The 24,497-nt window shown below is 41.9% G+C and overlaps 3 protein-coding genes across 5 annotated transcripts; 1 reads left to right on the plus strand and 2 right to left on the minus strand.

The window, feature by feature from the left end:
- Nucleotides 1-1,690: 1,690 nt before the first annotated feature.
- gng7 (guanine nucleotide binding protein (G protein), gamma 7) lies at nucleotides 1,691-7,801 on the plus strand. Of its 3 annotated transcripts, XM_071512751.1 has the most exons (4): nucleotides 1,691-1,712; nucleotides 5,103-5,255; nucleotides 6,417-6,532; nucleotides 7,094-7,801. In XM_071512751.1, exons 3-4 carry the CDS (start codon nucleotides 6,452-6,454, stop codon nucleotides 7,217-7,219), a joined length of 207 nt encoding a protein of 68 aa, XP_071368852.1. In that variant the 5' UTR covers nucleotides 1,691-1,712; nucleotides 5,103-5,255; nucleotides 6,417-6,451; the 3' UTR covers nucleotides 7,220-7,801. The 3 variants fall into 3 exon arrangements, with proteins under 3 accessions (XP_071368852.1, XP_071368854.1, XP_071368855.1); XM_071512753.1 differs by lacking the exons at nucleotides 1,691-1,712; nucleotides 5,103-5,255 and adding an exon at nucleotides 4,577-4,593 and having other exon boundaries at nucleotides 6,451-6,532; XM_071512754.1 differs by lacking the exons at nucleotides 1,691-1,712; nucleotides 5,103-5,255 and adding an exon at nucleotides 4,749-4,765 and having other exon boundaries at nucleotides 6,451-6,532.
- Nucleotides 7,802-13,521: 5,720 nt separating this feature from the next.
- LOC139638687 (growth arrest and DNA damage-inducible protein GADD45 beta-like) lies at nucleotides 13,522-16,805 on the minus strand. The gene is made up of 4 exons (XM_071512755.1): nucleotides 16,671-16,805; nucleotides 15,732-15,833; nucleotides 15,208-15,424; nucleotides 13,522-14,768 (listed from the first exon to the last, which is right to left on the minus strand). The coding sequence occupies exons 1-4, from the start codon at nucleotides 16,712-16,714 to the stop codon at nucleotides 14,664-14,666; spliced, it is 468 nt and encodes a 155-aa protein (XP_071368856.1). The 5' UTR covers nucleotides 16,715-16,805; the 3' UTR covers nucleotides 13,522-14,663.
- Nucleotides 16,806-16,938: 133 nt separating this feature from the next.
- LOC139638685 (interferon-induced protein 44-like) lies at nucleotides 16,939-23,786 on the minus strand. Its single transcript, XM_071512750.1, has 8 exons — nucleotides 23,716-23,786; nucleotides 21,901-22,411; nucleotides 21,573-21,624; nucleotides 20,960-21,155; nucleotides 20,086-20,238; nucleotides 19,639-19,810; nucleotides 18,883-18,983; nucleotides 16,939-17,892 (listed from the first exon to the last, which is right to left on the minus strand). The coding sequence occupies exons 2-8, from the start codon at nucleotides 22,379-22,381 to the stop codon at nucleotides 17,668-17,670; spliced, it is 1,380 nt and encodes a 459-aa protein (XP_071368851.1). The 5' UTR covers nucleotides 22,382-22,411; nucleotides 23,716-23,786; the 3' UTR covers nucleotides 16,939-17,667.
- Between the last annotated feature and the right edge of the window lie 711 nt (nucleotides 23,787-24,497).

The raw sequence follows: 24,497 nt of genomic DNA on the forward strand, positions 1-24,497 counted from the left end.
CTGTGTGTGTGGAGGAGTGGAGGAGAGCTCGGTGGAAACGGAGGATGCGTGTTTGCAGCGGGCCTGCCAGGAATAGAAGGAGCGGCCTACACCTCCCAGGAGGAGACAACACTACCGGCTGGGCACTGGCGCCACCGTGTGGCGGTGCAGTGTAGTGGATTCATGAAGTACAGTGTCATTTTACTGCATGGTACAGATCCAGATGTGCATGTCAAGACTATGACATGCGTCCTGGAGGTAGATTTAAATAGGAAGATGTTAAATTATGGAATTATAGGATTATTATGGGAATTGTAGGTGGAACTGAGATTATGTAATTTCGTTTTACATCAGTAGAGATAGACAGGACAGCGTACTTTATTCTACCCATAATAAGGAACATTTAACTCTTTTCATGAAATAGATGAGGTGAATCCAGGGAAAAAGCTACTATCCTTTATTGATTTACCTTATCTATACCAATCACAAACTAGGAGATGTAGATGAAGAGAAGCAGATGAGTTCATCTGAGAGACAATTTAGATGTGGGTTGTGCAACAGGGGCTGCAGCTCTATATGAGGCAGATGTATACATTTGACATGTGATGAATTTGATGATGATTGTATTTGAAAACACTGGAAATACATTTTCTTTCTATGCGCTGTTGACAACATATGCTGTATCTGCATGTATTTCCTCTCCTAGGCTAGTCTGGCCACTTAAAATATTTCGAATGAGTGTCATCTATTGGTAAAATTTAGTTTTGTGAAACACAGTATATTCTGAAGTACATGTGATTATTTACACGGGATCTGAGCGAACAGCCACCAGATTACAATACGGGGATAAAGAGATAAGACCTTGGATTAGCTGGTAGGAATATACAGCCACTTAGCCATATTGCCATACAAGTCTGCAGCGAAAAGGATCCATTCATTTTCCAGAAATATCCTATATCCTAGAGTGAATTTCAGGTTTCAAGTTGGCCAGTGGTTCCCAAAGTGCGGGGACCTCCAGGGGCCCTGGAGGGGTTTCCAGGGGATCCCCAACAAAATGAATAGTCTAATTTCACTGTCATTTTAAATGACAAGTTGGCACAATGAGAACAGGTATAAGAGACAGCATTTTAAACATTTATTTTCATTGTATAAAGGCTATCAGTTATATTAGCGCAACCCAATCCACACCAGAGAATATGGGCTACACTTATCCCCCAAAAAACACCTGGGTCAGTGGATCCCAAACTGGTGTTCGAGGGCCTGGAGGGAGTCTTGGGGGGGGTCAGAATGAAGCAAAATGAGCATTAGTTAAATTTAAATCACCAAACACAATGGGAGAATGTACAAAGATGTATAATGACTGTTCAGCCCACCTACAGTACAGACAGTTATGCAATAGCTACTAAATCATAACCAAACACAACAGTCTTCTCAGATGGGGGGGATGCATTCTTACGAAATGGGGGGTCTGTATATAGTCTGTTGAGGATCTATTTGAAGGTCCTTGAAATGAAAATGTTTGGGAGCCCCTGGGTTAAAGCTGCTGTCACCAGATCGGAGGGAAGGAGGGAGGGAGAGAGGGAGGAAGGGAAGGAGGGGGGATAGAGGAGTGGACAGACACTGGTAACGGAGGGGGAGGCGTTTGGCTCGGTAAAGACGGGGAGTGAACGAGCAGAGAGGGTGAGAAACCAGCGGATCTGGCCCTTTAAATCACCAATACAGCGCATTCGGAGGTGAGTTTGGAGATATTCGGGGGGTTTTTTCTCTGTGTATAATAATTGTAACGCGTCTGTGCGCCTCTGCAACCCCGGGTTTTCGTCACCGAGGGCGGCTGCAGCTGAGAGGGCTTCATCGGTGTCACGAATCCGGATTTCCCCAACCCTTTGCCGGCAGAGAGGGTGGGGAGGACCGGGGACAGGGTCAGTGGAAGATTTCCTACGGCTCGGCTGGACTCTGAGGACGCACAAGCCACAATATCGGCAGCGTCCAAACCTCTGGATTTTACACTGAAGTAGGCCTTATATGCTGTTCAATTTGCATAATAGCGGAACATAAAGGCATGCGCTCCAGTCTTGTACCCATTGTCGCTGGATGGGGTTTATATTGGCTGCTGGAGCCTGCCTCCCTAAAAACATGTCACCACCCTGCTCCCACAGCTAACAATCAGGGCCTATTTGCAGACCTGAAGCGGTCTAGTCTGGTCTACACTTTGGGAAATATCTCTGGCTTTAATGTGTGTGCACAGGGTCTGCTTGTGCTTGCGCGTCTATGTGTGCGTCCGTGTGTATGTATGCGTGTGTGTATGTGCGCGTGTGTGTGGTGTGTAGATAGCCATGGGAGAGAGAGGACATGCTGTTCTATCCATCAAAATGCCCGCATTGTGTTTTCACACGGTAGAGCAGCGAACAGGGCCTATAGCGGAGGACATGGCTACGTACTGTAGGCCTACAGTATCTACCCCGATCAGTGCCGAACAGCTTTTAGGATCAATAGGGATTGATGCATTTTTGCGCGTCTTGTGGATGAGAGAGCGGCTCTTGAATCGCTGGCCTGGCCTCTCCATCTCTGGTGATGTTTTTTGCCCAGGCCAGGCAAATGGGCAGCAAGGGTTTTTTTTTTTGGTTTCTCTGTTTCGGTTTTCAAGAAAATCCATTAATGTGGTGGCGTGCAAGTAGAGAGATTTGTGACTATAAAGGTGGCATGGATTCATGCTTGTGCTGCTTTCAGGCTACACCTTCCTTCCATTCCAGCCCGGAATGCGCCATAGCAGAAAGTTTGAAAAATCAACAGGCTGAAGAAATCAAACGCACTAGGCTTATAATACCCCCAAATGTTAAAAAAAAAAAAAAAAGTATTTTCGGTAATATTTTTCTTAAAGGTATACAGTCCTTGTGAGTTAGAGCCTCGTTTGATAGCTTATGCATATATGTGAGAATATGAAGAGTTATACGTCCAAAGCACTATATATATTTCTGAACAAAACCATAATGTGAAGTTGGTTATTGTAATCTCTAAAATGCAAAGGATCCAGTTTGTAAAAGAAAAGTGGTAACAAAGGATGCAAGTTATAAGTATCATCATTTTGTTTTGAGCTTGTGCTATCAATTGGGTTTTTTTTTAAGAGTAGGTCTCACTTTTATCAAATGGTAGATATTTCATTGTGGATCAAAACTGGTCATATGTATATTTCTATATGTTCTTCTGTTGGCTGTCAGTGATGCTGCAGGTGAGGTGACTCTCAGGAAGGAAACTTAGTGACTCTCCACGAACCTTGACAGATGAAGGGGAGAAATAGATATGTTGTGATGGCAAAGGTGTGTATGTATGTATGTATGTGTGTGTGTGTATGTTCAGTCTTGTATTTCTGTACTTATGAGGGCCAAATGTTCACACTAGATGAAGAAATTCTTTAAAAGTGAGGGCATTTTGTCGATCCTTACTTCTTCAAGGGGTTAGTGTTAGGGTTAGGATTTGGGTTTAGGGTTAAGTTTAGGATTAGGATTAGATTTAGAGTTAAGGTACGGTTCAAAGTTAAGGTTAGTTTAGTTTAGTGTTAGGACTTGGGTTTGCGTTTAGGATTAAGGTTTGAATTATGATTAAATTAAGGTTAGGGTAAGGGTTAAGGTTAGGGGTTTGGGAATGAGGGTCCTCCCAAGTATAGTAATACAAATGTGTGTGTGTGTGTGTGTGTGTGTGGAGAGAGAGAGAGAGAGAGAGAGAGCGAGAGAGAGAGAGAGAATTTCATCAGGCATAATAATGGAAGTCTCTATCACTGTCTTTCTTCATTTCTCTCTCTCTCTCTCTCTCTCTCACACACACACACACACACACACACACACACACACACACGCACGGACGCACACACGCACACACACACACACACACACACACACACACACACACACACACACACACACACACACACACAAAAGCCCTAATTACAGACATGAATCTCTGAGCTACTCCACAGCAGGAGTAATTAAAGCAGGACTCTCCTCCCGGGAGAGAGAGAGGGCGAGAGACAGAGACAGAGAGACACAGTGAGAGACACAGCCATAAAACGCTTATAGCATGTAGAGAGTAGGTTGTGTTTTGATCACATAATACTTGTAGGTGCGTGTGCTGCTGGTATGCACTGTGGAAGGGCGAACTTCTTCCATGCTGTACTTTTCTGAGAGAAGGAGAGTGTAAAAGAAAAAAACAGAGGGGTAGAGAGGTTTTAAACTGTCATTTCTTTTTTGGAGTTGAAAGAGAATGCAGTTATAAGGACTTGTGGTATCACTTGTGGTGAATCAGTGATAAAGGAATTTCCCTTCATCTGAGCAATTAAGTGATATTACTGCTGGTAATACCTTGTGAAGTAATGAAGCAGTGGTGACAGATACTGTAATAGCTTCACGGATGATGACAGTTTGGCACAGTAGCAGATTTCACCCTCATAATCACAGAATGCTTGCATGCTTTTTTTGTCTTGTGTTGAAATGTGAATACATAATAGTGTTATCTTCAGCACAACTGAGCTGGTATACACGGTTCTCAAAGTGTGGTCCGAGACCCTGAGGGGGCCTTGAGGTGATTTCAGCGTGTCCTCAGCAAAATGAGAAATAGTTTGACGTCCTTCTGATTTAAGTCACTAGAAGTTACCTCAACTAGAGGATGTATACACATGGCTATCATAGGTTTTATAGGCTACTGTGCATTGGTGGTTCTCAAAGTGTGGCCCGGGATCCCCAGGGGCCTTGAGGCGATTTCAGCGGGCCCTCAGTAAAATGAGAAATAGTTTGATGTCATTCTGATTTAGGTCTGTTTCAGTTTCACTCTCATTGATATTATCTCCCCATGTACAGTCGTACAGTTCAATACTAAATCAACTACAACAAAGATCTTCCCAAATCTAATGGGGGTCCACGGTCTGATATGTGTCTATTTGGGGGTCCATGACATGAAAACATTTTAGATCCCCTGGTATCCACAACTGTAAATGGTACAGAAACAAACATTTTGAAAGGTATAATATGTAAGTCAAGTCCCAGCTGTGGGTAACCTGGCTTTATGATATATGTCTCTCTGCTGTCAGTAGCCAGTAACTTACCTGTTCAACTCACCTGTGCTGCTTTACACAGAGACAGAGACAAGCCGATGTGAGCTCAGCTCCTCCTCAGCTCTGCTGTTGTGACTTGGTAACTTCTGTCCAACCAACACACATCTCCTCTCCATCCAGTCACACTTGTGTTCAGACACACGGAGCAGACAGCTATCTGCACACCATCAGTCAGGTAATGCTCTCTATATACAGTATATTAATGTGTTTGTTTGTCTATATGTGTGTGTGTGTGTGTGTGTGTGTGTGTGTGTATTACATAATGAAAGATTATTTACGTTTAGCATGAATGACAGACATGATCTGATAATCACAAATACATTGTGTTTAGTTTATAGATTTAGATTATAAATGCATTTCTGAATCTCTTGTTTGTTGTGTTGTGATATACATTATGTGATATTGTGCAATTGTGATGATGTATAATGTTGACTATTTTTGAAATTCAAAAGACTAAGGTTGGAAATTAGCACTCCATGTGCACACATCTTTTATATTTCAGTTGTGACGTGTAATTATGTTAACTGCACAAATAAACTACTAAATAAAAAAACATACATACAGAAGTTATTTAATATTTAGCTCCATTCCTAGTTATATTGTGCATAACACATTATGCATATTTGGTAAACTAAATTTTGAACAACAAACCATATCTCAATGAATCTATCATGTATTATTAGTTGCACCACCGTGTAATCACCTCATAGTGGTGCTATAACTCTACAACTGGGGCCACACAGTCACCTGAGTGGAGCTATTGATGAATTAAAGGGCAATTCAACTCAAAAATCAATGCAAGATATATACAGTATACTGTATTTACGCTGGTAAACTCAAAAATGTATCCAAATCAATATCAGTTTTCACCATTTCATCGAAAATATCACTATTATAGTACTATTAAACTACTTAATTTTGTAAGTATGAGTAGAACTGCTTTATAATGCACACTACTGTGCAAGTGCTTTGGAGAAAATTTCACAAAGGGTCATTTTTAGATGTCCAAAAAAAAAAATTATGCACATATATGAGGTCTGTGCTTACAGAGAGATGCCACCCAAAGACACTGAAACGACTATATCAGAAACCAGATTGATTACTTGCTGCTTTATTTCATTTTTTGTGCAGTAGCACTTTTTGCATTGATCTGGGATTCAGCTAATTCACTAGTGATGTTACCAGTCTATCTTTATGCCTGTTAGCATTACAAAATCATTCATTATAGGAGACAGACAAATATGTAACATTAGTAATAGTTAACTTTACATAGTAAACATTTTAGGACTTTGTCTCTCTCTCTCTCTCTCTCTCTCTCTCTCCCTCTCTCTGTCAGTTTTCTCCTGTGTTGGTGTATTCTGATGGATCAGTATGTCTACCACTAATAATATCGCCCAGGCCAGGAAACTGGTGGAACAGCTGAGGATTGAGGCAGGGATCGAACGCATTAAGGTACAGTATGATGATAGTTTACTACTGTGTGTGTGTATGTGTGTGTGTGTGTGTGTGTGTGTGTGTGTGTGTGTGTGTGTGTGTGTGTGTGTGTGTGTGTGTGTGTGTTTGAGATCATTAATTTGTGTCTGACCATTCTGACTGCTCTCCTTTTCTTCTGCCCTTTGCCCCTCTTACCTTCCTATCCTCCCCATCCTCCTCTATTTCTTTCTCTATCTTTCCCCCTCTCCTCCTGTCCCCTCCTGTCCCCTCCTCTCTCATCCCTCCTACCTCTTCCTTTTCTCACCTTTTCTATTTCTCCTCCATCCTATCTCTTTCTCCCTTCTTTCGCTTACTCTTTACCTCTCCTAATTTCTTTTTCTCTTACCCTCCTCTCTCTCATCACTCTATCACTCTCCCCATGTTCCCTCGCCATTTAATTTCCTCACCCTCCTTTCTCCTCCCTTCTCCCCGCCTATTCTTTTTCCTCCTTCCTCCCTCTCTCCTCCTGCTGTCCTTCCTCATCTCTCTCTCTCTTTCTCTCCTCCCTCCCTCCCTCCCTCCATCCCTCGCTCCTCTCAGGTGTCTAAAGCAGCAGCAGATCTGATGAGTTACTGTGAGCAGCACGCTCGTAGCGACCCCCTGCTGGTTGGGGTGCCCACCTCTGAAAACCCCTTCAAGGACAAGAAGCCCTGCATCATCCTATAGCCGCGCTCCGCTCCTCCCGCCCTGAGACACACACACACACACACACATAAATACACACTTACCTAGGTACATACACATACATGCACACACAAACATTTATGCACGCACACACAAACAGACACATACAGTACATAGATTGATTCTCAGACCTCCCCCTTTCTTTCTCTTCGAACACACAAACTACACACACACGTGCACACACACACTCCCACTGGCTAGCCCTGCACCAGCTCACAGGGCCCTGCTGTCTACACACACACACACACACACACATATAGACATACATACACACACACTCCCAAAATAGCCACTCTGGAAAAGCGCCATACTCCGGAGCCACAGCTAGGGGGCAGGTATCACGTGCTCACAGTGGCTGAGATCAGTATATCACTGAGTATGATCCAAGGTGCTTTGGTAATATTCATATATGCTGGTAAATTAACTACAAGTGTCAGCTTAACTTGAAAAAAGGGATTTGGACATTAATAATCAGTAGGAACCTACATACAGTAAGTCCTAGAGTAAAGTGCGGAGTCAACCTTTTGTTGTGAAATGAGGCTGTTGGTTAAAGGATGGACGGCTGTGCCATACAGGCAGGGAGTGGGAGGAGGCGTGTGGGCGACCAAATGGGTATTGGACACTCCAGCCAATCATACCAGAAATGACCTGGTGTCCCATTAAGCTCAGTAAGTGCTTCTTTGGTGGGAGGTAAAACTTCACCAGGTCTGAGAGAGCTTTGCCCTCAAACCCACCTGTGCTAAATCATGGTGGGTTCTACTCACTCTGGAGCAAGTGGCTAAAGCCTTTCGTCTTTATCGGGCTAGCATGTTCCCACCCAAACCTACATCGACAGACCTCCTGCCTCTGGCTCCGGGTCTTTCTGCCTGTGGCTTCACTATGGCTGTCTGCAGCCTTTGGCCAAAACTCCAGCTGTGCCAATCTGTATAGAAAGTCGCCTCTAGGATGCTGATCTGCGGTCAGCGTCGCTGTTTCTATTTTCCGCTGCAGTTTAAGACTGGCGTTGGTTGGTATCGATTTGTAAGCTGACCTCAGATCTGCACCGGTGAGGCCACCTCTAGCCGACATGAGGAGAACGTAGTGAACCGCTCTACACAGAACTCAAGCTATTAACCCCAGACGTTTACTGCATTTTTCTTAAGAAATACTTGTTTGTGAATTCAATGTATGTTTTGATATTTTGTTGAAGCATTACTTAACAGATAGATGATACTGTACATTTCTTGATTGTTTTGCAGTACTTTTTGACATAGGCGTTGTCCCTGACTGATGCGGGATCAGATCCTTTCTGCCCAACGTTAAACTTTAGCATTAACAGAATGAGAGGGGATCTGATCCCGCGGCAGGGGCGACGCCTGCCCTGTTACCTGCTAGAATCTAAATGAAGGTTTCTACTGTACATCAAGCCTCCCTGTGCTTTACCCTGAGAGAGAGCGAGGTCACAGACTGACCGCACCCTCCAATCATGCAGTCTGCAATGCAGGCTGGAGGAGAAAACCTAAATTAAACAGTAAACTAAAATCCACCCCCCTCCCTCCCTACCTTCTCCAGTCCCTTTTGGTTCTTCTAATAGACAGTTGCCAGTTTTAGGTTAACCTGCATCAGAGTGAGGGGGAAACAGAGGAAATGGATTGCTTTGGATACTCTACAGTTCTGTTTGCCTCGACAATGGAGAAGGAGTAGACTTTCTGTTTTATCTCACAAAAGTCCTGGTTTTAAATTAGATTAGATTAAACTTTGCCTGGCTTTACCAGTCTTTGCCAGGTTTCATTCTCCCCAGTAGAACAGCTTATTTTAATATGGGCTCTGATTGGTCAGGGATTGGATCAGTGAGAGCCAGTGGCCCCCCAATGGACTTTGCTCATTGGCTCCTTGGGGGTTTCCAGTTGAGAGACTCTCGTCGCTGAGCAGTTTCTGGTCTCACCTCTCCTCTGCAACGCTCCTCCTCTCTGAAAAACCAAACTTGATTGTAAAAACTGAAGATGGGAAAAACAAAAAAGATAAAGCTAAGAAAAATGAACTAAGTGTATAAACTTTCTTTCAGACATGTGCAGAAGTGATAAGTTGAGAGTAGCTGTTTTGGGTTAGTTTGAGTTTCTTCTTTCTATGGAGTCCATGGAACCTGGTCAGTTGAGTATTACCCTGTACAGTGTTTGTAAGATACAAATCTAAACACGAAATCCCCTCTGTGGATGTTCAATTTTTTTAGTACTACTTTACGTAATCGTTTCCGTTCTGTCAGTCAGAATTCTGTCTGTCTCCATTTTTTTTTTTTTTTTTGTCATTCAGGTTTGAGAGGCTTGCGGTAGTAGAGGTTGGTTATAACCACAGATACGAATACAACACCTGATGAGGATATATCACTTAATAGAAGATAGGAATACAAGACCTGCTATGTTTAGGATCATATCCTTTTAGAGGATGAATCAACATCGGACCTCATTCCAGTGGCAAGAACCAACCTCCTATCTATCCCGCTACACCGTCGTTTTAAGTCTTTCTCTCTCGAGTGTTGGTTTTGAGGGGTAGAAGACAGCTGGGACAACACACACACACACACACTCATACATACACAAACACTCTCTTGCAGTTGACGCTTGCTTTTTAGATGCAAGTGTCTGCTAAAGAGGGGGATGGTGGTCAGGGGTCAAAGGTTGAAGGAATGATAGTAGACAGTAAAACGCTGCTGCAGGTTTGTTGTACAGGAGCAGTTTGTGCTATCAAATTTACATTTTAGGTATTTAGCTGACACTCTTATCAAAAGTGACTTACAGTGACTGAGCAGTGTCTTGCTCGTGGACACTTGGACACGACTCATGGCTGTTGATAGACATAAACTGGCTGTTGTGGGGATTGAACCTGTGGCCTTTTGGTTACGGGGAGGTTTGTCTAATCTCTAAGTGAGAATGCCTCCTCTGCTACCCTGTCTTTTCTGTTGGGAATTAGGAGTTTTGGAGGTGGTGAGAGGCAGTTGTTTGTGTCTTGTTGTGTAAGACTGTGCATACAACTGTGCAAGTGTGTTAAAGACAGACACTGGAGATACACTGTAAAAAAAAAAATGTTTAATGTTACTTGTAATCTTAAATTTTTATTTTTCTCAAAACAAGTGAAAAAAAATCTGCCACTGTGGTGAGATGATACTACCTTTTTCTAACACAGTTTAACTTGCTTCCTGAATTTTATTGAAACAAGTGACAATATCTTGAAATAAGGCACTCCACTGGCAGATTTTTTCAACTTGTTTCAACAAAAATAAGATTTTTAGACTCAATACAAGATTAAATCACAGATTAACATGAATTATTTTTTTTTGCAGTGTAGGCAATGGTTCCTAACACAAAGCCCTGTGTTCATCTCTTATTTGCCTTTGTTCTGTGCAGCATTTGCTTACAGAGAGCAGGCCGCTCTGATAGTCCAGTTACTGAAGGAACTGGAGCTGGAGAAAGGCCACAGACAGGAGTGAGTGTTTGTGTGTGTGTGTGTGTGTTTGTGTGTTTGAGACAGTGTGAGTCCGAACGCAGTGCCTCCAGTGCTGTGCAGAGTGTCATGTAGTAATGTTACAGTACTGCAGCCCTACATTTCGAGGTCAGGGTGACTGACTGGAGGAGAGGTCATGTGATGCTGTGTGAGTCAGAGCAGCAGATATAGTTTCTTCTCTCTCTGTTCATCAGTCCAGGGCTGTGCATTTTGGGGGGCAGAGGCACAAAACAAAACAGGGGTACTCTCATGCCTAAAAATGTTCAGCAGAGGTGTGGGATGCTGTTTTTGATCATCACATATTAAGAGAGGGAATTTCCCTCAAAGGAGCAGCAGAGTCTCAAACTGCTTTGAGCTCCAGTATATTATCTACAGTTTATTTCCATCACTTGTTTAAGCCTTAGAAACTGAAAGGGATTGCATCGTATTGGTAGAGATGATTAGAGTTGGTATGGGCTAAGGGGTGAATGTTGTTGCTTCACTGAAATAAAAAGCGAGAGTATCCAATCAAATGGCAGCGTCAGGCCCTTCAGTGGCCTAAAAGCCCAAGAACTGCCTTCATAGATGTTTGGCTTTTCTCTAGAATATTTAAGCATCCTTACTGAGATCTGAGTACAAACTGCAGTGACACTGGAGGTAGGAAGTTACCCAGAATTACTGATCTGGGATAGGTTTTCCTTTCCTTTTCTCTCAACAGCAACCTGAAGCATTTTAGGAATGAGGAAGTGACTGATCCAGTGCCAGCGTTTAGGGGCAACCCAAGGAAATGCAGTTGTGTTGGTAATTCTCCACAGAGCGCAGCTAAAGTTGACATAAAGAGGTCGAAACATGAGGGTTACAGCTGTAGGGTGCTATGTGTTCAAAGGTCTTACAGAAGTACATGTGTACACACACACACACACACACACACACACACAAAGACACGCACACACTCCTGATGTTGTCCTGATGAAATCTGAAGGATGTTATTTTTTGTTTTATTTTTACAATCATTCCATAGCTGGTTGGGCTTACAATCAGAGACAGCCAATCAAAGTCATTGGTTGGTTGACAGTTTGTCTGATTGGTTGGTTGTTAGTTTGCCTTATAGTGGCGTATATTGTGTTAATGCTGGTCTTGGGGCATCAGATTGACGGAGTGAACAGTCTTAAGCAGAACACATGGCTCGAGATGGAAATCCACTGGTGTTGTGACGTTGTTCCATGGAACAAAACGAGCCCTGTCAAATTCATTTCTGGTCAAGTGGGGAGAGTTGAGGCTCCTCACTGCTGGACCTCATATCAAACATCACCCAATCGGCTCTGAGCCCTCCCCGAGACTCATCTTTTGTGTTCTGATCTCCTGTGTATGCATACAGTATATGTATCTTTTTGCCTTGATTGATTATGAAGAAAATATATCTATTTTTTGTAACTGTTCTTCTCTGATGTGCCATAACTCATGTTTTCTTGCACACTGTTAATATTTTGTGGATATTGCTGTTAAAAAAGATGATATTGAGAAGTAGATAACATTAATAAAAAGATGATATAATAACGCATGCTTTTGCTGTTGTCTAATTTTTCTTTTATACTGTGGCAGCTCTTGCAAGGCTGCAGTGGCGTGCAAACAGGAGTGTCTGGCTCTACTGACTGTAAAGGTGCATAAATGCACATGCATATACACGCCAGCCTACTGGGTACATAGTGTGTAGCTTACATATATGCAAAGGGCCTGACAAAAACGTGTTGAACCAAACACTGTAAACAAAGAGCAAGGTAAGGTAAAGCCTCCCAGTTAGGTCGTTCTGCAGGAATGTTATTGTTATCGTTCCTCTGTCTCAGGCCGTCTCTGTGCCCTTTGCAGTGCTGCTGGAACAGTCACGAGTCTCCTGCAAGTTTCAAACCAAAGACCTCCAACCCACTGGCAAGCCAAACCAATCAGATTTAAGGTGGATAAACCACAGCCAATGGAGAGCTAGACAGCCACCGCCTGAGCCAATCCCCTCTGCAGTCACGCCCCTGTCCAGCTGATAGTAAACAAATGGGAGGCCCATGTGCCTGAATGTTCCCTCTCTTCTCCACTCTGCTGCCAGCGCTGAACTGCCATGTGAGAGCAGAGGGTGGGGTGGAGAGAAAAACATGCAGTGAAAGGAGGGGAGAGGGTCAGACTGTTTTGCTCCCTGATCATGTGGAGATACTATAGTATGGGTGGGGTTACACCAAGAGTAATTTGCACATTGCTTCTCAACGCACAGGAACGTGCATTTGCAGATTTAGCTGTATCATGTGACATAATGCATAGCAACGCAGCAGAGCAAGATTGCTAATGCCTTGGGAGAAACAGAATGTTGCAGCTACTCAAAACTTGATCTATGCAAATGTATGCCACCAAGTTTCACAATGATTGAAATATTGTTTTAATTGACACTGAAAATACAGGCAAGCTGCATCTACACTTGTCCCGCAGATACTTTTTCCTCGGGCTCTTTGGCTTGTAAAAAGACAGCAGGCCTGCATCAGCTTGTTTTGCCTGTTTGTGGAAACATAATGAGTTTCTGTCCCCACCCCAGTTTCTCTGCATGACTCTCCTATGTTTACAACAATAGGAAGCCATGACTGCAGATTTGTAGGGCCTTTTGGCTGACAAAGGCATTGCCCCAAGTGCGTGAGTTTTTCCATTACTGCAACCCAAATGTAAACACAAGCTGCATGAGTCAGCTATAGTTCCTGGTTCCATGATGATGGTTTTTGTTTTGGAATCGGAGCAGAAACCTCTTTAACTGATAAAGCAGGTACTCAATTATCAATGCAATAATTTATTGACGTAGTTGACAAGAGCACAAAAATAGACCATAAATAGCAACACAGAGAATTCATTTGTAGTGCAATGCAGTCAGATACAATAATTATTACAATTATAAATTACTGGAGTAGCACTGTAAATATTAGTTTAACTTGATCTACAGCATTGTATCAAAAAGGCAGCGCTGAATTCTCTCTCCTAAAGGCACAAAGATATTGTCTGTGGTTTCTTCTGCATTACAATGAGATTTCACAGCTGACTTTTGATCAAATCAGACAACCCAGTTCATTGTGTTGCTCAGTCAGTGTCCTCGTCTGACCAGAATACTACATCATGTTCCGAGCCCCTGCTGCAATTTTGCAATGTTCCTGCAATGCCAATAAAGCTTGTGTGAGTTTAACGTGATCATCATTTCCATTTCAGTTTCCATGGTGACGATTCCTCCACAGGTCCGGCTACTAATTTCAAGAACACAGATACTGCACGCCCTGTCTTTTCTAAAGGGAGACACAAGCACACACATACCACACACACCTTCTTTCCAATGACTCTACTGTGTATGAATACATAGGAATGCTCAGCATAGTTACATGAATGCAACATTCCCCTCTGATCCATAGATACACACAGGGCATCCGGGTGCTGGTTTGGGTACGGCTGACTCACTTGTATTACTAGTTCGGTACCTGTTAGCATTACATTTATTAATTCATTTCACACCACACTGACAGCAGAAACAGACTAATATGTAAAAGTCAACATAGCTAACATAATGAGCAACCAAACAAAAATAGCCTCCAGATATGGGGGTTTAGATTTGGTTTCTTGACAATCTAAAACAATGTGGCCTGGATGGGAATCTACAAGTGTGTACCCTGCTAGCTTGTTATTTTCTATTTTTCCTGCTTTTCTGTGTGTATCTGTTGCACAAAATTTCTAGACTAGTCCAGAAATCAGTCTCCACTCTGCAACGCTCCGACTGTCTTCACCAGTCTGAAAGAGAAGCCTTCCTGCTCGGTCCCTGGTGGTCGTCAGTCAGGACAGCCCATCCCAGTCCACAACAGGCTGTTCCCCACGTCAGCTACAACCGATCCTTCAGTTCATCAGTGTCTGAACCCTGTGATAGCTCCTGTGTTTGTTGGTGTGTTTTGTGTGCTGGGACCCTTCAGCGTTCCTGCAGGACCAGTTCAGGCACCCACTGGTCGAGGCGTCGGCTCTCCTGGCAGTAGGTCCCCACTTCCTGCAGCCTGCAGTGATCTGCCTGGGGGTTCTGCAGAGGAGAGGAGCAACATTAAGTTCATGTTCAAACTTTACTGTCCTGTGAGGAAAATGTGGTTTGCAGACAGGGTTTGCAGAAAAGAACATACAGCAATATAACCACAGTAATTACATAAGTGAAACTCCAGTAAAGCACATCATAAATTGCCGCAACATATAGGCAAATATCAGCTGATAAGACCAGACAAGGAGTTAATAGCTCAGCAGAGTGCAATAAAAGGCTCTCTCAAAATGCAAAGTCAGATACTGCCAAGAGCATGAAGCTCCAGTTTAACTGCTGCATGCAAAATTATATACATCTGTCATGTCTCTGCACGTGTATGGTTCACCCTCATGTGTCTTATTCCATGGGCAAAATTACATGTTGTCTCAATTTGCCAGTTTGGCCTTTCAGTTAGAGATGAGATGTCCGGTCTGCAGAGTGAACTCACCGTGACCAGCATGCAGTGCAGGTCTCCGTGCTCCTCTTGGTTTCTGTTGGCGTCCAGGCCTGCCAGTAACTGCTGGAGCCGGTGAACCCCCGAGACGCGCAGGATGGTGATGCCGTTGTCGCAGCAGAAGGACTGCAGCAGGGTGAAGTGGATCTGCAGCGCCACGTCGTCCTCATCGTCCGCCGCAAGAACACACAGAACCACACTGTCTGGGTCTCTGAGGGGGAGAACAGGGAGAGAACAGAGAACAGTTTCAGGCTTTAGACACTTCGGAGAAACAGTGATAGAAATACAGTCAGGAGGTCCAGACATGTAGGCTGGGGCATCCAAAACTGCTCTATGCAATCCTTTGAGAGACATAGGATCAACTGATATTATGTGTGCTATATTACATAATGTTAACTCTATTTGTAGCACAAGTGAAATCAGACCCATATGTTTATCACTGAACATAAATGCACACAGACTTTCAGATTTGATCTTCAGTGCATAAAAAGCAAGTGCTGGATGCAGTTTCAACTCACGCATTCAGAAGTTTAGCTGACTCATAGATCCCCATGGTGAGGCAGTCCTGCTTCTGAGCCGTGACCAGCAGCTCCTCCAGAGCCAGACCAACCGACTGCATCCTGACAGACACACAGAGAGAGAATAATGTACCTTCTGTATACTGCAATCAAATAAATGCTATTAAACACTGGTTTACTGTAAGTCAAATATATGTTGTGGTTCTTTAATTAATTGGTCCATAACTTGCATACATTTCACTGGCTGTCACTATTCACAGAGTACAAAATATTAGGAACATCTGCTCCTTCTTTGAAACAATGTCCAGGTGAAGTAAGTAAGTAAAAGTAAAAAGCTATCATCAGTTATGAATTTCTCCTATTAAATCCATTTTAGCAATGAGAGGTGTATGTATATGATGGGGATGAGACAGATTGAAAAGAGGATTTTGACTTTTAAGCTTTGAGACAAATGAGACCATGGCTGTGCACAGGAGAGTGCAACTCAGTTTAAGATGCATGCAAAGGAAAATGCAAATCGTGAGCTTAATTATGAAGTTCTATATGATTTTTTTTTAATCACAATTTGAGTAATTCACATATTCACGATCTTTGAATATGACTTTATTCCTGTGTAGTGTTTTTAAAGAACCTTTTCGGATTAAATATTTTAAAAGATAGAAAGTACACAACAGTTTTTCCAGATGGTTTGTCAAATTGATACTCAGTGTCTCAGACCTGCACTCCACCCAGATAGTCTTAATTAATTGCAAACTCACGAAGTGTTTTAGCTGTCAAACCTCAGGAGTTCAGGTACAGGTCAAAGGACAATAACCATTCCTGTGTCCAGCACATTATTTTCCTTCCACATGGCTCAGCTAGTCATAAAAGCTGCAGGACTAAGGTCTTAAACCCGACACTGAATAAAGAAAACCGGAAAAAAAAAAATAAACAACTCACCTTTTCTCGATGATGTTGGCCGCAAAGACTTCCTCCGGAGTCATTTTTGCATCTCAAATAAAGCTCTTAATTCCAGTACGAAACAGATGTCCAGTGATTTGAATATTCCTCCGGTCAGTCCAGTCTGAGCAGGAGTGTGTGAGCTGCGTTTATTTTAAGTAGCGTTGCGAAACAGTCTTTATACTGGAGCTGCCTGGAGGGCGGCACCGAAACTACCCGAGTTTTGCAATTGGCTCAAAAGAAATCACTCTCTCTCTGCATGTGGGCTCAATGGTTTATTTGTTTGGTTTCATGCCGTGATATTTTTACACCATAGTTACATGAAAACACGTTTGCTTTGTCATATCCTGTCTTGGTTATCTGTGTAACATAACATTGCACTGCAGAAAATACTTAGATTACAGAGGAACGAAACAGGAAAAGTCTCCTAAAGAAAGATAAAAAAAAAAAAAAAAAAAAAAAAAAGTATTACAGCATTAGATTAAACGGTGCTGTAATTTTTCATTACATCGTTCATTTTCATAACATCAGTGATTATGAGACTATGGCTGACATCTAGTGGGTGGCTGTGGAAAGGCTACATAACATTACAGCAGGCCTAAGTTGTGAAACTGAAATCAGGACATGGTACATACAAAATGGCTTTATGGTTGGTGTGTAATACTGGATGCAACTGTACAGGAGTGTTGATTGGATGAATACACACAGGCTTATAAATCATAAGTCATCATAAGTCATAAATTAATTGAAGTGAAACCAGTAATCTCTGGGTATCATGTATCAATTTGTTCCATGTACATCTGGATCAGTTCGGATCTGGATCTGCCTTTGTGCGTGCGTGCTTGCATGCGTTCAGTAGTGCTTTGTTTATTTGGTCCATGTTTTTTTGCATAACCGCATGTTTTATTTATGATGTTTGTTCACCGGAGGATTTTGTTTGTATTAAAGTAACAGGGTTTGGATAGTGAGGCTGTACTGTAGTTGAAGCCAAGAGAGGTTAAGTGCCAATCTTGCCTGATGTATAAAGCTCCGCCTGATCATCCACCTCTTGCTCATCAACAACCTGGTTCTCAAAGAAGCTGTCTGCATAGTTGAGCATCTGCTCCACAGCACTGAACAGCAGCACATCAGTGCTCAGGTCCAGCTCCAGCTCCTGGCTGTAGTTCTTCACCGGCAGCACGCAGGACAGGGGGATGCCCAGAGACGCACTCAGCTCCTGGGCCTGGAGGGCAGCGAGAGAAGCTTGTTGGTGCACGGTTAGGAAACATGGAGTGAGCTCATATTCTTCATCATCATCAACAACATCATTATCAACATCATCATCATCATCATCACTACTTCAGGGAACAGGGTGCTGAACTTTAAGGCTGCTAGCGTTTTGCACAGCAAGTTTTCCTCAGAGACGTTGATTATAGGAGTTTGTCTGTTACAGTTTAAAGGTGCGATCACGCCTAAAGTAAAGGCCAAACTGTAGTTGAAACATTTATCTTGTTGCGTTTTTGCATTTGATTCATTTAGGTTCACACTCCAAAATTACAAGCAAACCAGGACTTGTAAACAAAAGTCACATGGACTCAGCTTGTTTATTGGACAGAGTTTTGGTAACCTGTCATCCCGCCAGGTTAGAGATTTTGGTGGCAGAGAGAGTCAAAATAAATCCAATTTGAGTCCCTGTAACTTTAACCAAGCATGATGGACTTCTGCACTCTTTGCTGTAATTTACCCTTTCCTGTGTTCATAGCAGGAAAGAATACATAAAGAAATAGCTGAAAACAAGCGTCAGTTCAGATTGCTGTTTGTCCTCAATTCATTTTGTTATGCCATGCAGGCTTTCCAAGCATGAGTACCTGCTGGCTATCAACTATCAACATCCATCACCTTATAGCCATAAATTCTTCCTGTAGTTTATTCAGATTATGTGCTCACTAATAACACTCCTACTCAGATTCAAATGGCATCATTCTCATCTGCTGAAACGAATCAAACTAAAGGAGTAAACACTGTACACTTTGAATAAACCACTCCAAATATGGATTGGTTGGTTTGAATTTACTGGCTTATTGGCAGCCATTTTGGTTCACACACGATTGACATGATTGCTTAGTAACTTGTGATTCCATGCCAGCTGACTTGACTGTTGGACATGTCATCATAGTGATATTATGGAGGACATCTGAAATAAATATGTGTTATTATCTGTAGCTGTAGTTACCTTCCTCTGGATGTAAACGCTGTGATAAACATTCTTCAAGTCCTCTGCCACCAGAGGACAGGCTTCATCCACTTTGGTCATCAGCAGAATCTGAGGAATGCCTAAGGGATTAAAGATGGAGATAGAGATAGGAGATCAGAGCAAAGTACAATAGAACAGAACAGATGATGAAGATGAAACTTTATTGACACCTGTGGAGAAATTAGGTCATTGCAGCAGCAGAAGTAGGATTCAGCAGGGAAAAAGACATATAGAGCATACAGCAAGTAACAGTAACAAATACTAAAAACAATAACACATTAAATACAGTGTAAACAATTTTTGGGTTCTCTAAATCTAAGATGGTGTCAATTAAACACATTATGTAGATTGTATTGGAAATATTATGGGGGAGGAGTATGGATTACTAACATGTATGGATTAAGTTACAGTCATAGGTTACAGTTCATACTGCTGTTACTTTTAGCTGTTATTTACAGATGTTACTAGCAGTCAGAATTGCTTATTAAAATATGGAATGCAAAATTAGAAATATGTATTATATATAAATATAAGTATGTTTAAACATAATGTTAAAAAATAAATACCATTAATATATGCAGAATATAGCAATATACATAACGTGCAAATGTGCATTGTATTCATGTAAAAGAACAGTAAAGAACAGGGTGAATGGAGTAAAGTCAACTTCAAATTATGTACAAAATGCATCAAACTGAGCAACACTTCTTCAGCATATTTTACACGTTCGCTCACCTAGCTGGTTGGTCTTTTTCCGGATGGCAGCTAACTTCTCCAGCATCTTGTCAGAAAGGACAGAGACCTTGCAGGTGTCGACCACATAAACCACACAGTGGATCATGTCGGTCAGGTTCACATGCTTCTTATAGCCAGGAGCATCCGCCTGGAGAGGCGTGGAGGAGCTGAACTGAGGGAAAAATATAATATTTTATTAATCACTCAGCAAAGCATAGTCACTTACAGTCTTGGTACCAAATGTGTGATTACATCAAAATAGATAAATAGACAGATAGATAGATAGATAGATAGATAGATAGATAGATAGATAGACAGATAGATAGATAGATAGATAGATAGACAGATAGATAGATAGATAGATAGATAGATAGATAGATAGATAGATAGATAGACAGATAGATAGATAGATAGATAGATAGATAGATAGATAGATAGATAGGAGACCTGATAGCGGTCCTGTACGTGACCCTTGTAGATGTTGACCAAGTCCTCCATATCCAAACCAGATTCGGCATTATCCTCCAGCCCCATGGTGTCGCACAAAACCAGAGGAAGAGTTTTACCACTTTTCCCTGCCTTGATGGAAAAGGTGCGGAACTACAGAAGAAGAAACATAGTATGAAACATACTGTTTGAACGTAGCAAGACAAAACCTGTCACTGGAATCTGTTTTTCCAGGTGCTGTAGAAAAAAAAAAAGAAAATGGCTCAAAATATAATACCTTTCTAAATATGGTAGTTTACACTCATATTACAGGCAGTGAGGCCTTCAACTGTTGCTTCATGAGCATGAGCTATGTTTTATAAATCACTTGGTAAGCTAACTAGAAGTAAACAAGTTCCCACACTCAGTTGAACATCAAATTCAAGGACGTTTTCATGACTTCCATGGTCTTATTTGGTGAAATCCAAGGACTCAAAATTGGCTTGTTTTGGGGAAAGACATGACATTGGTCAAAATTAGATATTGTCGACTCATGGCCTTGTCAAGTCAACAAATCCTGGTGAAATCACTCATTTTAAAACGGTTGCTATATGAACACCAATCTCCATCACAGGGTTTTCCTCAGGAAGTGAACTGTTGATCGTAGATAAGGCCAGAGAGCTGAGTCATATTGATGAAACACCCCTGACAAAGTTATTTTCTGTGATTATGGTGATTTTGATCTTACTGACAGCAGCAGAGCAAGCACCTCATATGTAGCCCCATCAGCATCTTACCAATAATCACAGAAAAAACAAACTTTTTTGTGAAGCGAAAAGACAAAACTCTCCCTCAGGGTATCAACACAGTATTGCCAAAACACCTGTTCCAGTACCTGTGTGGTGACACTCTTCCCTGCAGTACCGGAGATGGCCTGGGACGTCATGTGGCCTCGAAACGCAGAGTTGATGGAGTTGAAGAAGCTGGACTTGCCGGCCCCGACCGGACCCACCAGCAGCACCTTGGCTTGAGACACTCCTCTGATGTCAGGCTTATAGTCCTGGATGGTCTTCATCAGCTGCTGTTTCCTCCTAGAAAAAGGAAAACAGCATAGATCACATTTATGTGTGCACTGCTGAGGATTACTGTGATGGATATTATGATTGTGAGGAGTTTAATTCCAAAATGAAATATCCACTATTTGAAATCTGATCTTACACAATCATTGATAGCACAAAAGTAGCACAAATTATGGTACTTTTTAAAGGGCAGTAGGTAACTTAAGTCTTTAGAATTTGATACCACTTTTTCAGACTGAAACACGTATATATGAGATATATTGAATGATGAATTCCAGGTATTGACTTTATGCCAAAATAGAACATAGCACTTTGGATTTGAACTGTCCATATTCTCATTTAGATGCTACAACACTTTTGGAATTAATTTAATTCACGTTGTTTATTGATAATTTATAATGGCAAAGGTTTCTACAGATTTCTACATACTCAGCAGTGCACTGGACATTCCTCCAGGGTTTGGTCAGGAGACCTCCCATACCTGTATGGAAAAGAAATTAATTACAAACTTCCTTCATTCAAACATGCAACATTCATTTCTTACATCCAGCATCAATGAAATAGTCCTAACACAATTCTTAACCACATAATTCACAGTAACATTTGCAACCAAATCTATATAAGCTTGTAAATAACTAAATATTCAAGGGATAGGTTTGCCAAGATTTGCTATTTTAGAAAGCCTAACAGTAAGTATAATACACAGTGACCTTCTGTTTTTAATGAAAGGACAAAAAGTGCTTAAATCCTCACTCACGTTCCACTCGATACACTTCAAACTCAGTCAGTGCCAAGTCAGTCCCGTGCATTTCTGCAGGCTGAAAGTTGAAGCCCGTCCCTGGGTTGGACTGGATTTCGGGTTTGTCTTCAGGCAGGAACACCAAAGCACCATAATTCGGACCGGTGGCTCCGTCTGTGAAAGCGCTCTGGCCGTTGATGCACGCCACCCTCTGCGGCCTTTGACCCCCCGCGCTGATGCTGTAGAGGAAAGCCTCCTCATCGGCGACGGCCTCCCCGCTCTGAGCGAAGTCCTTGGAGGTGTAGGCTCCGAACACGAAGCCGGCCTTGTTGTAGGCTGCGACCAGAGTGGGGCCCTGTCTGTCACAGCGGCCGTGGAAGGCTGCAGCAGTGAAGCCGTGGACGCTGGCTTTGTACAGCAGGTGCAGTCTGACGTGACCAAACAGAGAGAGCAGCTTCTTCTCCTGGTCTTCAGACAGGCTGGATGTCACCACAGTCATGACGGAGGAGCAGGTTGTCTATGTGAAGACCTGAGGCAAAGGGATCGCACACACATCCCACAGTTGTAAACAGTCATGCACAAACTCATTTGAGTGTGAGTGAGACTTGCTGAATTTTAATTTGACCTTCTGGTAACGTCTTGACAGTTATTTCATGTAGTGTTAAATGCAGCTCATAGCATTGTCAAAAGGGGTATATAGTGCTGGGAAATGTAGTTCTTATGTTAGCAAGTTGTTTTATATACTAGGGACAGACTGATATATTGGTTTGCCGATATACTGGGCTGATATTAGCCCGTTACTAAAATTAGAATATCGACCAGTCAGTGTCGTCCACCTCTGATCTGATGGATATGATGCAGTTTGTTTAATGTTTATATAAAACCATATTATCATTATCATTATTATTATAATCATCCTGGATTTCAGAGTTTCAGTGTCCTTTGGCCTGAATGCTGTTTCAGAGGCTTTTACACCCTGCCAAGAATAAAATTCTGGGGGAATGAAAATGGTTAAATTAAAAGATATTGAATATCAGCAAATATTGGCACAACATTGGTGAATCCTAATACTTAGCAGGGCTTTTCAGGAATTCAAATTAAAAGAAGATGAAGATAAATACTGCCTGATATATTATGGCATTATTTCTTCTTGCAGAATCAAAACCTAAGGCTTGGATGAAACAGATTTCAGATGAATTATGGGTGAAGTGCCCTATTTGCTTATCAGTGACACTGATTTGTTATGATCCAGACAGAGCGGCCTCAAGGTGGCGCTATTCTGCATGTTACTGTGCAGAACAACAGAACAACGCCCAAGAGGATCTCTGCAGAGCAGGAGTTTGTTTATTACCTAGATTCAGGGAAGTGACATGAAAGCTCAAACGGAAATATCGAGAGACTTTTCCTTTGACATTTTAAGCGTTTTTACATTGAAAGAAACAATTAATATTGTGGCTATAAGTTTTGATAGAAAAATGTACATATATTTATAGATATATAGGCCTATACATTTTTATTTATACATTTCAACAAACATCGTCCAAATTTGAGGATTGCTCTTAGAGCACTTTGGAAAGGGGGAAATAAAACAGATTAAACAATACAGGCTTTATTTAGCTTAGGACATTTAACATTGAAGAGCTGAAGAAAGTAAGTTCTCAGATAGGATACATAAATATTATACAGAAAGTGAAAGTAAAGCCTGGCACATGGACAAAAACTGACTCTATTAATTTGTTGTTGGTTTAAGTCGGTTAAAACTGGACCGACTGGATCATTTTATTGATAGTAATGACAGTTGGATAGTTGTTGTCTAAATGCTGTCAAACTCACCTTAAGAGAAGAAGTATTGTGGTTAGAAGTACAGCTGCTGTAGTGTGTGTGCCTCGGCGCTGAATCAGACATAAAAGTGAAAGTGTTTTGGAAGTGTGGATATGGTACTGAGGGGTTTTCCGTAGGCAATATGTCTGACTACTATTCACCTCATTTTGTTCATTTTTGTTTGAGTCTATGCATGCCATGTAAAGGTTAATATAAGATTAGATTATGCTTCTAACTTTTTTTTTGCATAATACAACAGCTGCAGTTCATTCAGCCACAACTTTGACTGACATAATCAAACGGTGATGCACATTCTTTATTCAATAAATGACCCCGCCCCAACAACCCATACATTTTAACATTGTTATGTACTTACAGACAATATACAAAGTGAAAGGTGAAATGTTCTCAATCCTCTCAATATTCATCCTGTAGCAGTTAAGTCTCTCATCCACTCTCTGCTCTGCCTCTGCTCTCTCACAGTGCTTTGCTCTCTGTCCTCATGAATATCATGAATGAAACAACATACATATTTTTACATGCATGACACACACATAGTTGCAATTCACTTGGCTACTGCAGGGGCTCAAAGTAGTCATTGCCCATGATTACAGATCTAGTTCAAACCTCCCATCCTAACAATGAATTGAATCCAGTAGCTTTTAGCAGTATGATAAACAGACAAAAGACAGAAGTGTGGATTTTTTTGCTGTTGATATATATTTTTGGGAATCATAGGGGTTGTAATGAATCTGACTTGGGCAACAGCAATATGTGAAGAGTTTCATTCCAAA

The sequence above is a fragment of the Centroberyx affinis genome, unplaced genomic scaffold (genome assembly GCF_046629955.1).
Source record: "Centroberyx affinis isolate AG114_WGS23_722 - 3 ecotype Tasmania unplaced genomic scaffold, CSIRO-AGI_Caff_v1 ptg006508l_1, whole genome shotgun sequence".
Taxonomy (NCBI): Eukaryota; Metazoa; Chordata; class Actinopteri; order Beryciformes; family Berycidae; genus Centroberyx; species Centroberyx affinis.